The sequence below is a fragment of the Rhyacophila brunnea genome, unplaced genomic scaffold (genome assembly GCF_057557595.1).
Source record: "Rhyacophila brunnea isolate RB1 unplaced genomic scaffold, BYU_Rbru_1.0 scaffold_9, whole genome shotgun sequence".
Classification (NCBI taxonomy): Eukaryota; Metazoa; Arthropoda; class Insecta; order Trichoptera; family Rhyacophilidae; genus Rhyacophila; species Rhyacophila brunnea.
Window position 1 is genome coordinate 5871996 of NW_028233361.1, and position 19461 is coordinate 5891456.

Genomic DNA, 19461 nt, shown 5'->3' on the forward strand with positions numbered 1-19461 from the left:
AATAATATGGATTGAATAGTATTCTTAACAGGTAAATAACAATGTCATAGTGACTACCTTCTATTTCTCCATCAATATCGTCTGGGACATAGCTAGGGTCATCGGTTTCCTGGTCATTATCATTAACCGTTACAACAATCATGACATCACTTGATGCACTGTGATATTTCGAGTAATGCATGATAACGGAACTCCTGTTCGACAAATCTCGCGAAGCATTACGGTATCTAGTAAAATAACAAAAATTAATCATAAAACAATCCACAATCGAAACAATAGCGTAACCCGAAGATCCAAACGTTCAATGACAGGTGACAAAATGCATAATCATGGACGAAACTGACCATAAACGAAAAATCAATCACAACTCTCTATGGATGGATGGTGACTTTTGCATGTTTATTTCGTCATCAATATGCTGCATTTACGAGCAGACAAAAGTCACCATTATGCAATGGTGAGTTTTGTTTGATTTAATTTAGACCAAAGCGATCTTATTATAACAAGCTAAGGTAAACTATTCCTGTTTGGTTATTTTTGCGTATTTCAGACAAATGTTAGAAGTTTTCAAATGACAAATCAGTAAAACTCACCATCCATAGTATAGTGACTTTTGCTTGTATATTTATAACGAAGGATTTTTTTTTATAGAGTCAATAATCTCTATTCACCTATAATGACTTTTGGTTGTTAAGATTTTATCGAAAGTCATTTAGTGAAAAACAAATAATTCGGATTTAAGCAGAATTTTACTAACTAATGTACCGTGGTGAGTTTTGCATCTTAAAGAACATAATTTTACGCTTCGGGTGACATACTCAACCCAAAACTGCCATTTTCAGGGTTGGTGACTTTTGCCTGAACGGTGACGATATATTTTATGGTCATATTTAATATTAAAATGTAGTTTATTAAGTTTTCTAAGCATCGCGTAAGAGATTTTTGACTAATTCATAGTTTTAATATTTTTTATATCTATTTTAAAAAACATCGATTTTTATAAAAAATATAAATATGAATAACTTGAAATCCTTTTTTCCTTTCTTCCTTTCCCTTCTTAAATTATCAAAAAAAAATCTCAAATTGCAAGCTTCGTATTTTTCCGCTAGGTGCCTCTTTAAAAACGGCTCAGTAAAGGCTTCACTTTAAGTATGATGCCTTTAGCATAGTGGTATATGTGCATTGGCGCGATACCCGAGAGATGCAGGTTCGATTCCTGCGGAGTCTTACTTTTCTCTGGTTATAATATTATATTTTCTCAGAAGTGTTTTCAAAATTATGTATGTTAAACAATAATTATTATGTAATTAATTAATTATTGAATTAGGTAACTAAGGAATCTTGAAAACATAAGCTGAAAAATATATAACGATGCCTGGTTTAACTGTAATACTCTATAGTGCAGTGCTAGGTACTATGGGCGATTCGTATGTATATTGGTTGTATTTGCTACAATGATAGTCGCAATGCCTATTCAATATTAACAGAACATACCAATGCAAATGCGAATCGCTATAGCCGTACCTGTATAATAATAATTCCAGTATACAAGAACTAATTAAAGAATTTAAAATATATATTCGATCAATTTCTCTCTCCATTTCTCATTTATTAATTAGTACCTATATTTTTTTCGAAGAAATTTACACATAGGCTATCATTTTTTGTAATATTATAAAGTATCTTATATATTTGTCTTGTTTTATATGTAGCGCACGAAAGGAAACATAATGATATTATTTAGGAGAGAGTGAAACAGGGAGAGTAGGTACTAAAAGGAGTAAGTTGAGAGAAAAAATACGCGTAAAATCAAATTCTAAATTTGAAAAATGGACTTTCACGAAAATAATAGAATCGTGTATTTTAATTATTTGATAGTAATAAATAATAATAAATGGATTTTAAGACAAGTACAATATTTATATTATGAGTGATGTAATTAATAGAATAGGTGTGGTAATTTATTTATAAAAATTAAGCAGTTTTGTAAATGTCTATCCATAGTTTCCTTCTTTCCGGCCATGGGTCTTCAGTTCCCATGGTTAAATTCTCTCCAATATCCAGGCCGTTGAATTTTTCTGTCACTGGTAACCATTTTACATTGACGATATCATCTAAAACTGGTGTGGGATCTCTGAAAAAGGATTCCAATTAGCAAGGCCATTATAATGTTAAATCGCTGTCCTTTGGCATGTCCTTCTTCACCTTCAGCCACCATCACCTTCAAATTATAGTCCACTGCTAAAAGCGCCACCATATTTCGATATAATATTATTGATTTATGTACCTAATTGAATTTTATACACATTTTAACGATATTATTATAATTTTTTTTCGGATATTTTCCGCCCTTGGATCCAGTCAGCCGGTTGCTGCCCACACACAATACCCCACCCCTGCATGGCGCACCCCTGAATATAATTTATCTTACTATCGTTATAATAATTGGGCATAGGAGTGTCTATGGTGGAGTGGAATTGGATACAGATTCAATTCCTGCATCTAGAAATCTAATATTATTTATTATGTCATGTACGGACAATTCAGCGAAAACAATAACTTGTAGTACACACACGACAGTCGAAATTTATAAAAACTACCGAAATGACATTAACCATTATCCATCAGTTTATATTAATTATATGAAATTGACTTCAAAGTGTTTTTATAAATAAATTGGGTAGGTACTTATAATTGAAAACATTATCGCACCGATTATTTAATATCGCTTAGATCAGAAGTTGGTGTGAAGAGTGATTGACAAGTGGGCATGTTCGTTTGAAAGTACAATTGGGTGAGATCGTTTCGCCTTGTCGGACACCCTTACTAATAGGAAACCTGCAAGACGGCTTATGAAGCTTTACACTGGCTGTTGCATTACTGTATTATTAAATATATACTATAATGATTATTAAATACATAATATAAGTAAGTATTTAAAAATATCAGTACACGTTACTGCGATATCTGATTCGGGAATCCGTAGGATAATATAATACAAACCTATGTACATTTTTGTATATTTTTAAGGAGCGCACATTAATAATGACATATATTTTTAATATCTAGGTACCTAATGTACCTATATCCAGATATAGCTTTCTTTTTATTAATTTGTATTGCATAATTATATAAAATTAAATAAGAAAAGCTTTTAGCCGTCAATTAAAATAAAATTGTTTAAATCATAATAATTTGTAAAATAAACTGATAAGTTGCATGTCAAATTTGGCACATGAACGTATTATAGATAACAGCTATAATAAATTTAAATAATTTATGAGTCTGTTCGTAACATTAGTGTTGCTATAACGTCTTGTTATAATATGGTAGATACCTACTAGAATAAACATTTATTATTGTATTGCAAATTGTAATATAAAAATATATTTTCTTTAATATTGTTGAGTTTAGACGAGTGATTCGCAACCGGGTACAGTGGAATCCTGGGGGTTCGCATAGTACATGGATGGCGGACCTATGGCACGCGAGATGATTTTTAAATAATTAAAAAGAAATTACTAAGTAATATATTTAAAAATGTTTTTTTTATAAAAACGTTTTACAAATAAATATACTTATACCTACTTAAGTACTTACTTATATACTCGTATAATATTACAAAATAATGATATTGAAAAATTGCAGGCAAATCATTTTGAAGAATAATCATTACGTTTAATGTAAATATACGATTACATAGGTCAGTCCTTAGGATTGAGGAATTAAAAATAAAAATATTCAATCAACAAACTTTATGAAATTAATTATCGGCAGCCATTCAAATATATTAACTGCTTGTTATTTTACCTCAAACATAATCTCTAAAAATGGAAAGCCGCTCAGTGATGGAGAATATAATATGAAAGAAGAGTGGTTTAAATGCGTCCACTATCTCTTTGAGTAATTTGAAAACAAGGAAAAAAATATTCAAAGAATAAAAGATATGCCTTCGGCTAGAAATACGGTGAAAGATAGAATATCATTAAGGGGTGAAATGCTCGTCGAAGGTCAAAATTGAGTTTTTATTGTATTTTCAAACCATGATCCTGGACACTCCTTAAACGTTGTAGATAATCTATTTATATAATTTTGAAGCCTTATTATCCTTTATAGTTATTTTAAACATTTGATGACTGCATAAAGTATTTTTGTTACATAAAATAGTATTCCTTTAAACCTCTCGCTCTAATGTTTTAGAATATAGTCATATTTCGGTACATAACTGTGCAGTGGTGTTAAGATTTTTTACATTTATTAATTTTTAAACACATTTATAAAACCATTAGTATAATTTATTACGAGATAATTTTTGTAAAATATTAACGATAAAAAATTATATTGATAATCTCTGTGATCCCAAATTTGACAAGAATTAGGCATTTTATTATTCAAAAAATCGGCAAGATTAACACATTTGAAGATGATTCTAAAGATATTTATTATAAGCTATGTCTTTGACCATTCAAGTGTGATAAACATCTTATGAATAATGATTGCTTTATAATAATTATTGACCTAAGAATAAGGTAGTGTTTTTTTGTAATACGCCATTTCTTTTATCATTCCCCAGTGGTTAACTATAATTGAAGTAGGGAGTAAAATGATATTGACGCGCGTGTTTGAACATGTACCGTTTAAAAAAAATAAAAAAAAATTCGTTTAGGTACATGTTCAAACACGCGCGTTAACATAATTTCACTCCCTACTTTAATTATAGTTTGTCAATTTATGGCTACGGCCGTATGTTGAAGCTTAACCACTGGGGAATGACAAAAGAAATGGCGTATTTCAAAAAAACACTACCTTATTCTTAGGTCAATAATTAATATAAAGCAATCATTATTCATAAGATGTTTATCACACTTGAATGATCAAAAACATAGCTTATAATAATTATCTTTAGAATCATCTTCAAATGTGTTAATCTTGCCGATTTTTTGAATAATAAAATGCCTAATTCTTGTTAAATTTGGGATCACAGAGATTATCAATATAATTTTTTATCGTGAATATTTTACAAAAATTATCTCGTAATACATTATACTAATGGTTTTATAAATGCGTTAAAAAATTAATAAATGTGAAAAATCTTAACACCACTGCACAGTTATGTACCGAAATATGACTATATTCCGAAACATTAGAGCGAGAGGTTTAAAAGAATACTATTTTATGTAATAAAAATACTTCATACAGTCATCAAATGTTTAAAATAACTATAAAGAATAATAAGGCTTCAAAATTATATAAATAGATTATCTACAACGTTTAAGGAGTGTCCAGGATCATGGTTTGAAAATACAATAAAAACTCAATTTTGACCTACGACGAGCACGTGGGCCGTTAACTCAGATGTAATTTTGAAACCTTTTCAATAGAATAAAATTCTTAAAAAGTATTTTTTTAGATAACTTAAAAAAAAACCTTTTTTCGCCATAAAAAACTGCTTGGCACGTCAGACAGTCGAAAAATATTATTTGGAAAATTTTAGCACGCTTACGTAAAAATGTTCGCCATCCCTGGAATAGTGTGTTAGGGGTTCCGCTATCTATTTGATGCCAGGTTTTTTTTTTTTTTTGTAAAAAAAAAGGTATTTTAATTAAAAAGCACTATTGGAAAATGTGAAAAAACTCCTTACCCTGTTTTTATAAAGTTGCTCCACATTTGCACCATCCTTTTTCTGACTAGAATGTCACTAGGTAGGAAGTCAAATCCAGGCGAGAGTCCAAGATATTTAGGATCAACTCCGTGTGTCGCTCCCTTTTCTGTGTGTGGATCATTCGCATTTCTGTCGTATGTGAAGTAGTAAAAGAACTGTTGGGAATGTTTCATACGTAAATCCAAAGCAGCATATATCCCACCGATAAAAGCAATATCTGACATAAAATCGATGACAAATTCATCTTCATTCTTGTCATTAGCGCGTTTCTTATAAACATCTTTTATTCTTTCGCTAAAAATCTTTTTATCGACTTTAAAATAGTCCGGGATGAATTCGATTCCTCTACCGGCTGCTATTTCTTCTTGAAGGTCTTTTTGAAATATCATTTTTAAAAAGATTCCTTCTTTAGCAGCGAATCCACAAATTGTGGGGACTTTTCGGTTTGTCCCCTTTCGTAGAATCTCTAAACAGTCTTCTGGGAGAAAGTTCTCATGATCTGGCAACGTGTAAAAGACTGGCAAAAACGGATGTAGAATTCCGTTTTTCTTATCTTCGTCTGTAACAATTATTTTTGCAGCCAGCACCATTTCTTTCGTGGACTTCCCAGAAAGGAAAATGTATAAATCTTTTGGGTCTGTATAATTACCACCAAGTAGCTTAGCTAACCTTGAAGCAAATTCAAGTGGTTTTCTGTTTTGAGCCCACGGATTTATCGTCGTACCAGAGTGCATTATTATTTTATGGTAGAGATTTTCGGCAAGAGGAGATATAGCTTGATATTCTACTGAAGAGCTTCCAGAACTGAATCCTAATAAAGTAACATTATTGGAATTTCCTCCAAAAAGTTCTATATTATCTTTCACCCAATTCATGGCGAGGGTTTGATCTTTTAATCCCATATTTCCTGGTACATCTTTAGTTCCAAGACAAAGAAACCCCATAACACCTAAACGAGAATTTACCGACACAACAATAATGTCTTGCTGGATGAAAAATTCTGGATTAAAGTCATTCTCATTTCCTGTGCCTACAGTGTACGCTCCTCCATGGAAATAAATGATTACTGGAAAGGGATGTTCAATTGGTGGTAATCTTGGTGTGTGCACAGTGAGGTATAGACAATCATCATCGCCCGAGTATTTGTCTTCGCCAAACATTGTATTTTGTGGTGCTACATTGCCAATTTTTGTAGCATCTCGAATACCGCTCCATGATTTGGCCGGTACAGGATCCTGCAAAAGAAAAAATTGTATGTTATACACAAACAATAATTTATATGGCATCTTTGTGGTAATATCATTGTAAAATTAATGGATACCAACAACAAGTTGTTCTTGATGGTACTAAAATTTTGATACAAAATTAAAGCTATGAATTAAAATGTGTACAAATAAATGAAATATGATATATATTTTTTCAAAAACATATTTTTTGTAAAATTTGAGATAATGGTGACAATAATTAATTTATTTTATATTGTTTTATTAAAATTATGTGTTTATTTGTTATTATTTAATCGTTCAACTTAATTATGTACCTAATATATTATTATCGGTTATCATTATATATTTTTTCTTGAAAAATAATACCTATATTGTGATTTGATCATGCGTACCTAGGCCTACTATAATGTGAAATAATTTTAACTACCTACCTGTTTTTTTGAAACATCTGTTACCGGTGGACCTAAAATAATACCCTCGCCATGAAAACTTTAGAGAGGTCTAGAGCAGGGGGAGGGGAAACTGCGGCCCGCGGGCCGCATGTGGCCCGACGGGTATTTTTTTGCGGCCCGCCATCATTAATTGTACTTACTTCGTAGTCTATTGTACGAATAATTTTTAAAAACATATTGACAATAGATTATAATTTGAAGAATTTATCGTTTCGTAAATGTATTATCTCAGTACGTCTTCCTTGCGTCTCGTCTCACACTATGTAACCACTATTTTCTACGTTGAACATCGAGACACATTTAAATACTTTTAACTCCGCGTTGCAAGGAAAAAAAATATATGCCCATGATATGGTAAAAAGTTTGAATGGATTTCAATTAAAACTCAAGTTATTCCTTCCACAAATATCGAATAACAACGTGGACCACTTTCCAACTTTGAAGTTGCTGAATATATCAGAATATAAATTTGAATAATATGATAAAATTATTAAAGCTCTGAATGACGATTTTTCACAAAGATTTGGTGACTTCCGAAAAATTGAGACAAGTTTAGCAATAGCACGCGATCCATTTTCAATAGATATTGATAGTGTACCGACAGAGCTACAACTTGAGATTATTGATCTGCAGTGTGACACTGATTTAAGAGAATTGCATCGTCGTGAAGAAATCTCCAAATTTTACAATGCCCTTAATTCAGACAAATTCGACCAACTTAAACATTATGCAAGAAAAATGTTCGTTATTTTTGGATCAACCTATATATGTGAACAAACATTTTCGATCATGAACCTCAATAAAAAAAAATACGATCAAATCCCTCCGATGCTCAGCAGTTTTGAGAATATCGACTACAAAATTAACACCTGAATTTAAAAAAAATGTTAAAAAATGTACACCAGTTTCATTCTTTTCATTATTTTTTTTGTAATGTTTATTTTTCGTGATAATAAATAGTGTAAGTATATCTAAAAATGGTATTTTACTTGCGGCCCGCCGCTCATTTTGAATTCTTGAATTTGGCCCTCCATCCAAAAAGTTTGCCCCCCCCTGGTCTAGAGCTTAGTCGTTGTAAACTGTAGAAAATATAGAAAAGAGTCTGGAATATATTATGACTTCACCGTGAATGGCGTGAATCGAACCAGGAACACCCGGATGAATGGCCCACGTCGTACGCACTGGACAACGAGGGCAATGTGGAGAATATAGATTGATTCCACAAAAGATTAACTAGTGTGGTAAAATAATACCTTGAATCGGAGATCGCCAGATGGAGGCTGTCCATAAGGGATCTCTCGAAAACTGTAGAACAATTTTCCTTCAGATGTTATCGTCTCAAGGCCCTGCAGGGAGCCTTGGTGAACCTGAACGATTGGGGAAGACACCAGCATGTTCTGTTCTGAAAAGGTTATCAAGTTCATGTTATTTATAAAAGGTTTAATTCTATTAACGGGTTCGTAGCATAGAGTAAAAAATAAAAATAAAGAGAGAGTGTTGTCCGACTGTAATCAGCCGTTTTCTATGCATGTTCATACTATTAAATTAATTCTAACATACAACAGTATGTGACCACAATTAATCGGAATGATTTGAATGAATGTACTTAGGTACTGATGAAAGTCTAAAAAATAATAATAAACCCATTAAATCCAGAATAGTCTTTTTACATTGCATTTTTTTTTAATTTCACCGTTCATATTTATTTTTTAATTGTATATTGTTCTTATAAGCATACAAAACTGACAATCAGAGTAGAATCGGGATAATCGCTGCCAAAACACTAAAGAATCTATTGTTTAATCCAACCTTTTTCTGGGAGTTTTTAAAAAATAATTATGTAAATGACGTAGGTATCTCAAAAGTATGTACTTATATAATAAACATTTTAACATTCTTAAATTCAGTATCAAGTCGATATCGAAAAAAAATAGATAAGTACATATTTTTTGCTTTGAACATTTGACATATTATTCTACTAGGACTATTATAAAATAATACTTTCCGGCATTGTTGTATAAGTATTAAATTATAATGGATTCAAGCTCTGTGCTATTCCATTTAAGTCTTTTTTTGCGACCCGGGTTTCGCCTTTCGGCATCTTCAGGCGCCGTGTACACTCGCCAAAGGTAAACACACACTGACAACGAACTCTCTTTACCTAGCTTATATAATAAATCAATACAATAAAGTAGGTAAAAACTCCATTACCTACCTATCAAGTCAAAGGTTACAAAAAATACAATAAACAACTTGTGAATAGTTGAAGTGTCAGTAAAAAACCCTAAGTACCTTCAGTCGATAGTATTAATAGTATAAGCATTAATTTAATGCATTAGTTATCTATCTGAGATATTAACCTCATAAATAGAAATAATAAAATATACTTAAAAATATATTAATTTGCTCTCATTCTTCGATTTTAGGCCTTCTAATTAGCACTGCCCTCAGCATAACATTTAGTTTATGTTATTGATTTTAATTACTTAATTATATATATATTAACTTACTGAAACTTTTAGAATAAATCAGAACACGATGTCAATGCATTCTTTTAATACTTTTAGCCATCTTTAAGCAGAATTGAATTCATTTTCATTAATTCTGTGTTGTATGAAAAGTTATTTCGGAAGAAATCCGTAATCCAATCCACTATTATTGGTTGCTAAGGGGGTGGTCCTAGCAACTAAATTATTAATATATACGTGCGTTACTATGGAAATCAAAATGACATTTCAGTATTTTAAATTTGTTTGGTTGTTGCAAAATAGCAAAAAAAAAAAAATGATTTGTTGACAATTGCCTTATTTGTCCTATATTATTAATACATAGAATTGTGAGGTTTATATGATTCAACAGAACATTTAAAAACGTTGTACGTAAAAAGTTCTTTTTATCTTGTAATTATTTCTGAATAAGTACCTACACTAAATAAGCAAATACACGAAAAAAACAGAGTAGACCATAAGTTAAAAAAATATATAGAAAGTCGAACATAAAAAATAAAATCTTATATTTTTTGATACTTTTTAGTTTGTAAAGTAGAAAAACATTATAATTCTATCAAATTTAGTCCTCTGTCACTATATGTACCTACCGCTTTGTTGTATGTCTGCAATTAATTGCACACCAATCCACAACCAACTCGATTTATCACACAATTAATTCGATAAATATATCACAGGAAAATCACGAATTCTTACAATAGTATCACCACTTGTCACCGCCAAACAAAAACTAAACATTATTTTAAGTTCTCTTAGCTCTTTTGTTTATAAAGAAATGGCGAGTTTATTAGTTAAATATTTTATTACAGCAATTATTATTTGACGTCATATAAAACTCTTTCGAGACGGCGCACGCGTTAAATTTGTAAAATTGATAGTAATATTATGATTATGTTTATTATTGTTTTAAGAAATTATGTCCCTCCGAGAAATCCAAAAATCTCCACCACTCCAATCTCACTAAACAGAACACGTAATTATGTAACATTATGTCTAACCTAACCTAACTTAAAGTGTATGCCATCCCGTAAGTCCGACCACCCTCAAGACATTTAGTTATTGCTTATACGGCATACCTACTCCAAATGCAATCTGGTAACCTGATCGCCAGTGGCGAATGGTGGAGCATGCTGTTAATTCAACTAATACTACAATGTGTAGATAGTGTCTATTAGTTTTTTTAAATTCAATGAAACCCTGCCTAATCCAAGCCATAGTAGATAATTATAAAGAAATATTCGTTTATCTATAAAATATCTAAAATTATACGATTAAACATTAAACCATAGATGATTTAGGGTATTTTATGGATAGAAGAATATTTTTTTGTCTATTATGGTTTGGTTAGGCAGGGCTTAATGAATTAAAAAAAAACTAACAACACCATATTCTGTAATATATATTCCTAATTCAATGAAAACAAATAAGTGTGACTGAAAAGTGTGTACTAGTTTTGTCGGATCGCCCATAGGATACCTAAACTATTATTTGAACTAAACACTAAACTAACCTGCACCATATCGACTGTGTTTGGGAAAAAGGGCGTAACCCTCGATTTTTCGAAAAGTGCTTTATTAGATATTAACAATGTATACCTACAACTAAATACACGTTCCATAAAAAGGAAGTAAGTCGCAAATGCCAAATTATTATCTAAATTCAGGTTTTAATTGAGATTAATTAAGTTTTAATTTAAGGAAAAAAGCATTTACCCTCAATTTTAATGATTTTTCTGTAATATTTTTTTAAATTATTATTAGATCAAAAATATATTACACCAAATCAATAATCATCATTCACCCAATGACTGAGCATATTTAAAAAAAATATTAAACTAAAATCATAAAAAAAACGTTTTTTGCCCCTCCTGTAAAATTTGTTATGTGAGGGTGACGCTCTTTTTCCTAAACACGGTCGATATGCAAATTGTATTCTTAGTTCAATGAAAACAAATAAGTATCACTGACAATGTTTAGTATGCACTATTTATGTCGAATCTTAACAGCCTACCTCCACCCTTTGCCACTGCTGTTCGCAATAGGTAAATGAAGATATTTTGTTCATTATATCACTTTTTTCAACATGAAGCAATTATCATTTTCTAAAACAGTTTACCATTTTGCATTCAAAGTATACGCAATAACTAATACCGCCAGAATGAGCCTTAGGCATAAAGCCCACCAAAAAAGCGTTCGGTGCGCTCACTACTGAGTAAGCCCCCTCCCACCCGCGCATTACCCTTCACCTATGTAATAAGGGGCTCAAGGAGTACAAAATAATTATTATTATCAGCGTCTCTCATAACAAAGCAATAAAAATATTATTAAATTTCTCGGGGCTTGTAATTAATATCGGACACGCAATAACTAAACAAAGAGTTCACTGTTCTTAAATAATGGCTTCTCGCCCGTCTATCGACGACGCTTCGAGGAGCGTGATTTTGCTTGCCGTGTTCAATGAATGGACTACGTTGTATTTTCGTTAAGTCGTATCGCTGAGAAGCCAAAAAACGGTGACTCATGGGGCAGGCAGGCACAATTCGTCGTCAAATCCAGTGTGCGCTGGCGTATTTGATTACGTTGTATTTTCGATGATTTACACGCCACTTGTGAAATTTTGCGCGAGAGCCCCACTCGCTCCGTTAAGTGGGTTTTACGCCTTAGTATTATTCAAATTGGTATCTATTTCGGGTCGGATTGCAGTGATCGGTATTTGAATTCATTTGGATTGAAATAAATAACTGAAATGTCGTTTTGAAATAGTTAAACAGTAAATATTCCACGGAAGATAAGAGCACTACAATACATTATTTTACTAAAAACGAGCACAATTCAAGTGATTTTATTAATATATTGATAACGAGTTTCCTAATATTCCCTGTTATGAGATTGTTAACAGTATGTATTTTTATTCAATAAATGAATTACTACTTACATTATGGTATTATGTACCTGATTATAAAATTAGTTGGGTAGCTCTTGAATAACCGTGTCTGTTAATATAATATTATATAGTTTCCTGGTATGGTATGATCAGTGGTTCTCACGTGAAATTTTAACTGTGGCAGCACAATTGACATTGACAGTTCTACGGAAACGTCTGGTGGCCGCACCAAATTTCACTTTAGTTGTGATTGAAAAAATTTAAACTACATTTTATTTACTAAAAAAATGTACTTACCAATTTATTTATAGACAAGTCCATTTAATAAAAGACATTTCAACATTTTAGTACATATTAATATATTTATTTAAAAATAATGTAAATGTAAATTCCTCAATACTCATTTTCTCCACATCTGTCAACTGGCTTCGATATTTGTTTTTATGAAGTAGGTACATTACACCGAATGATCTTTCACAGGATACAGTAGTAGGAAAAATCGTCAATATTAATAAAGCAATAATTGTTGCCAATCCTTTGAATTGACTTTATTCTCAGAAACGGACTATTTCACACATGATCACAAAACACATTATGGATCATTCATTCATGAACAAGTCATGTGTATTCAACCAATAATATAATATTTTTTGAAATAGCATTCTGTAAAGCGGTAGTAGCCGCACATGAGAACTACTGGTATATATCGCATTAAAAAAATAGTTTAAATTTTACTATAAAATTTTAAGTATGAGTCTTATTTACACACAAAAATTAAAGTTAATATTATAAATTTCTAATTACTCCGTTTATTTGACCGCCAAACGCCGGGTCTGATTTGTTTTCTGAGGTTTCCCAAAATGTAGGTGGTATCACTACAAAGAAACACATAAATTGTGTTAATCGATAGTAGTCTAATCCATTTTCCGAAACCTTTTCGGTATCGTGGACCCCTTACAATGTAGGTATATGAAGTTTCGCGGACCCCTCGTGATAAGAATGTGCAGATGTATTAAAACCACTTTTATCAAAATTTAACCTTTTTCCTTAAATTTGAATTAAAAAATAAAGGTGGTACCTACCTATGTAAATATATAAAAAATAAAATATACTTTAAATTTATTAATATAGAATAAACGAATGTAAGTAAATTATTTGCACACGATTATCCAAAAATCTCAGTGCATACATTCACCATAGAAAGCTTAATTAAATCTTCTGCAATTGTAAAGACATTCCAAGTTTTCGATAATATCATATCGATGGCGCAGTTCCATAGTGCTAGGAATTAGTAGTTTTGAGTAATGGGTGATCAAAGCTACTCACCTATACTGACTTGTAGAAAAGTGACAAAAACATCGGCCCTACGAGAACAACTACCTAGTAATTTTTTCAAATTTTCAATTTGTAATTTTGTGGAACTGAAGAGGAGCGATATACGAATGTGATATTATGAATACGCTAATATAAATCAAAACTTTACATTTTTGACTTATCGTACTATGGAAATGAGCAGTCGATATGCAACGCTATCAAAAATTACGATTTCACAATAATTTAAGAATTAGATTTATGTGGATCTTGCAATACTTTTATTTTGAGCATTTAATGCTGTTAATTGTCTTTCAAAATAATCAATAGGTCTGTTTTTAGGTTGGATGCATTGATTCCAAATGACGAATAAATTTTGCAGGCCTTATTAATGAATCATTCGCCAAAAGTTCACCAGAAATTACACATTGGGGTCTTTGAATTTCATCGATTTAGGTATTGAATATAATTTGAACCATTTTTTCGCAGTTTACATCTACACACATTTAACACGCGGCTTCATTCTTTCATTGTTTAACAATCTTCATTTGAGCTCATAGTTATTGTAGGGATCTCTTAATTAAAGTAAGATTAAAAGACATATTAATTTATCTTTTAAATAATGTTTAACTAACTATCTACCTCAAAATGGGACGAAATAAATAACATTTTATAGAGTTTGATTTCTAAAATGTAGAGAATATTTAAAAAAATCTCAACTAAGATGGATTAGTCTTGTCCAATGAATGCCCAAACCGGAAAGTTTTTCACTCAAATGACTATATTAATCGCTTATTTATTTGGGACCGGTAACGTCAACGCTGGGATTTACTCCTGCGCACATCACGAGACGCTGGTGTCTGGACACCAGTATCTATGGACACTGCATACACATATAAAGTAACGCGCCCATTTAGTTATGTGTAAATGCAGCCTCTCGAGATACCTATGTCTGGACACCGGTGTCTCGTGTGAAACGGCTATTGAGTCCCAGTAAGGCCCGTTTCACACGAGACACTGGTATCTAAATATCGAAGTATCCAACCACTAGACACTGCAGTGACTATAGCAGCCACCGAATAGCTAATTGGTCTCTGACATCAGAGCCAAAGTTACATGTCCACGTTTTTGCACGAGTCACATTAAATTTCCTTTATTGTTTTATTTATATGAACGCGTCAGTAGCGAATGAGTCAACGCATGTTTTCGCGTCATAAATTAGAAATACAAACAATGGAGATATAAAAACTGGCTGGGGTAGTAAAAAAGTGTCTCGGCCATAGACTATAGATACACCAAGACGCCACCCGTTGCATTGCTAAATGAAGCTGCATGCCGTGCGCTTGGTTTGTGGGCGAGCGAACGCATTCGTCTACAAATGTTCGAGACCATAGACCATTTCGCTAGTGCTCGCATTAGACGCTCAGAATTAAAATATAATTTTCTATTTTTTTACGTTATATAGTATTTTTAAGCGGTCAAAATGCAACCATTAGGTAAAGATATCCCTAATTTAAGTTATTTTAAAGAAAGACTAGGTCACTCATATTAAAATATATAATAATATACAAATAAATTATCACGGACATGTATCAACTTATCTATGAAACGTAATACCATCTTCTTGCTTATCAGTACGGCAGTATATTTTAATACAACACACAGAACCATCTTTCCTACTTAATTAACTACAAATATTTACCACTGACTTGTTTATGTTTAACACAAAAAATAACAATTTTAGCAACACGAGCTTGCTGGTTATCGACGCTACGTGAAGCGATTCGCCCCGATTTTCCGGCGATACTTTTGGAAACTAACTCACACATATGTAGACCTTTTATCTTACTCTAGCGCGTGTCGCAGAGATTATAAGGGTGTCGAATACTTTCTCACTCGCACTCGTGCATCGTTTTTGTTCAGGCCTTGGTCTCGGCGGCTTGAGGAGTGAGCCGCTAACGGGTCGGTGTTTCCGTCTGAATTCTATTCATTTATGTGTAAATGAAGCCTCTCGAACACCAGTGTCAGGACACCGGTGTCTCTTGTGATACGGCTCTAAATCCGCCTCTACTTGTCACACTGTAAATGTATAAAAAAGGGAGACGGAATGTATTATTTTGCATTTTTTTTTTACACGAAGGTCAATTTAAATCAAAACTAGCGATAAGTAATAATTCTTCTCGGATTTCCTTCAATTGCATATCAAATATTTTTTTACGACAGTTTAATGTGCCTTTGACTATTTACCATTACACATTTATACACATTACATCGTAACCAGATGGCAATAAAATCTAAAATAAAATATTGAGTGTCGCCACATATTAAAAATCATAAGCTTGATAAAAATGCATTTAAATTTATTATATATTTACTTACCTATGTAAAAATATTTACAATTAATATTAACCCCATAAAATATTTACAATTCTTACATGTCTATTTGATTTGATTTAAAGTGTATATGATTTTTTCATTTTGTTTACCGTAGTTTTTTTATACTGACAATAAAGGGTAAGCTGTCCAGTCAATGAACCAGATTTTTTTACGTTGTCAATACTAATATAAATATTGTTCTACAGTAAAGTTTATTTATAGTAGTAAATGAACATTTAAGTTCAAATGTTTATAACATTGAGTTTAATCTTGAACAATTGACAATTACATCGAATTTCTAGAGGTGGAATAAAAAAAGGATATTAAATGAATAGCAAAACAAATGCCATTCGAAATATTATTAAACAAAATAAGGAATATACAGTCGTACTTGGTTATTACGAGGAAGGTTGGACCGGCTGAATTTGCTCGTTATAAGCGGTACTCGTTATATCAGAGAATAGGTTTTTTTATTGGCGGCGAAAACAACAATTAGACACTTAACTAGTGTCATAAACGTAATCTGTCCCCGGCGGCATCTTGTCCGATCGGATTTTATTGCTTAGGGTCGAAATGTTTTTAAACGATCAACACATTAACAGTATTTTAGCTCGGTATATCCGATAAGTTTCTCGTTATAACAGTGAAAACAATGTAAAGAGAAAATCATATACCAAATGTCAACGATTGTTTCCTCATTACATCCGAGATCTCGCTATGTCCGAAATTGTAATAACCGAGTTCGACTGTAGTTATAATAATTATGACATAGTCGATATATAGACATCCCAATTCGTTTCGTTTCAACCATGTCCGATCCTAATGGGATCATATGGGCCTCCAGAGAGTAGAAGGTTTGTATTAACTAACTAACTATATCCGAGATAAAAATAAAGTAAGACACGCAACGAATTGAATAAAAAAGAAGTTGGAAGTATGAAAAAACGTAAATAAACATGGGAACAAATCTTGATAAGCAAACCCAAGGACAAAATAAGTGACAAATTTAAAAAAAATTGTAAAACATAAGAAAAAAATTTAGAATTTGAGGTAAGTGCACCACTGATTACATAATATTCTAAGATAAAGACAGAACGTTATTTCTTTGAAAAAATCTAATGTCGATTTTAACGAAAATGCAAGATAAAATAAAAGATAGTTATATTTATTTTACCTATGTTATGTAAGTGAAATGGATTTGGAGATATAAAAAGAAACCTTTTTGGCCCAGTGGTTTCTAGGTGTGGACTTTTGTAATTCCCTGAAGATCTCGAATAAATAATTAAAAATTATCAACACCTATACCATATTCCTAGGTATCTACTATGATTGAAAAGTAGATCTTAATTTTTTGTATTTATGATTGCTTCGTAAAAAAATCAATATTTACGGCTTTATGTGGCAGATAAATGAGCAACTAAATAGTGATCCAAATATTATGAAAAGTCCAATTATCAAAGCATCACGGCATAACATTAGTAATACTACGGTTATACACAATTTATTGTACCTACCTATTGTTATAATTTTCTTAGTTAATTTAATCGTTGTTTTAATTTAATTTATTTGAATTCAAATTCATCTCTTATGTGTTCATTCACTGAATTGTTTACCCTAGCGTAGCCCTAGCATAGCGTATATCTTTACTATTTTTAGCATACTAAATTATCAACCCCCACTTTTTGATAGGACGACAGACAGTTATATATACAGTAGACAGGAATGAACGTTCGATGGCCCAAATATAGTACAATAGTATGTATGTAATTAAAGTTAGGGTACAAGTCGGTTATCCTGGATACAGTGGCAAACACATTTTGAAAATAACCGATATACTAGATTATTTGTTAGGATTACCTAACCTAACCTAATCTAACTTAATCTAACCTAAACTAACCCAAACTAACAAGTAATCCAGTATATCGGCTATTTTCAAAATGTGTTTGCCGCTGTATCCAGGATAAACATATAGAACAAAAGTTACTGAAGTGGAAGTTTGTCGAGGCTGTTTTGATCGGGTTAATTAAATTCGTCTTTGAATAATATTGTTACTAGAAATTTTAACAATTCTTATTATTTTTAACATTGTACATTGTTCATAATTTTCGCGACTACCACGTGAATAGACGTTTTTTTTTACTTATAACATTTTAAACACTTAATATAAATAGGGATAAATTGTACAGTCACTAGACAAAGATTAAATTTGATGTGTGTCAGAAGTATCTTAGGCATTTTCGCTCGTATGCTTTCTTTATATTATTTTGAAACTATATTTATTTTAAAATCGCTTTATAAAAGGTAGGTACGTCAAAACAGTAATAAATATCTGAAATAATTACACAACACTATTTCAAAAAGTGGAGGTTGATATATGGTCGTCCATTGTGACATGCTCCAATATCGCAAACAGAAAATATTATTGACAGAGCGCAGACCTATTGACAGAGCGTACCTGACGAACCTTTATTTTCAATGTATGTGTGTGTGTGTGTTTTTTAATCTATTCAGGTATTGTTTCAAAAATGGTTCGATTTATTTCCAAGTTAGCAGCACATGTCGATCAAGTCTTGTCAAATATTCATTTTATTTACAATCGATTCGTTAATATACAAAAATACAAGATTAAATTTAAATAACTGGCCTAAAAATTAATAAATAATATTTTTAATAGAAACGCTAAACGTTTTTTGCTATTAATTGCGTCTAAACCGAGATATTTCGATTTTAATTGCATGCTTTCTAACCTCTAAATCGATGTTTTTTAAATTTGAAAAAAAAGATATACTTAAGGATAGGTATAATAAATTCCAATTTCCGCTTAGCGTTTCCCTAGGTAATAGATTTACGTACATTTTTATCGTAATTTTGACAATAAATCTTATGTCATTCATTCTTACCACCCGATAGAAAAGTACCGAATTTGACACGTATTTTTGGCATATAGAACTCCACGATACTTCTTAATTTTTTATTTTATTTTTCTCATTACTTTTGAATATATATTTACCGATTAATAAACTTTTCTAGCTATTTTTCGATAA

The 19461-nt window shown here is 31.5% G+C and overlaps 1 protein-coding gene across 2 annotated transcripts; it reads right to left on the reverse strand.

The window, feature by feature from the left end:
* Positions 1-1810: 1810 nt before the first annotated feature.
* On the reverse strand, positions 1811-10623 carry LOC147063205 (juvenile hormone esterase-like). Of its 2 annotated transcripts, none has more exons than XM_085959525.1 (4): positions 10438-10623; positions 8594-8742; positions 5642-6897; positions 1811-2134 (listed from the first exon to the last, which is right to left on the reverse strand). In XM_085959525.1, exons 2-4 carry the CDS (start codon positions 8732-8734, stop codon positions 1975-1977), a joined length of 1557 nt encoding a protein of 518 aa, XP_085815651.1. In that variant the 5' UTR covers positions 8735-8742; positions 10438-10623; the 3' UTR covers positions 1811-1974. The 2 variants fall into 2 exon arrangements, with proteins under 2 accessions (XP_085815651.1, XP_085815652.1); XM_085959526.1 differs by having other exon boundaries at positions 8594-8737; positions 10438-10604.
* Positions 10624-19461: the final 8838 nt, after the last annotated feature.

Excerpts from the sequence above, each read along its gene's own strand:
- LOC147063205 (XM_085959525.1), bottom strand. The coding sequence starts at position 8,734 with ATGCTGGTGTCTTCCCCAATCGTTCAGGTTCACCAAGGCTCCCTGCAG. Across the intron at positions 6,898-8,593 it reads CTGGCGATCTCCGATTCAAG|GATCCTGTACCGGCCAAATC; the intron begins GTATTATTTTAC and ends TTTCTTTTGCAG. Across the intron at positions 2,135-5,641 it reads AGCAACTTTATAAAAACAGG|AGATCCCACACCAGTTTTAG; the intron begins GTAAGGAGTTTT and ends ATCCTTTTTCAG.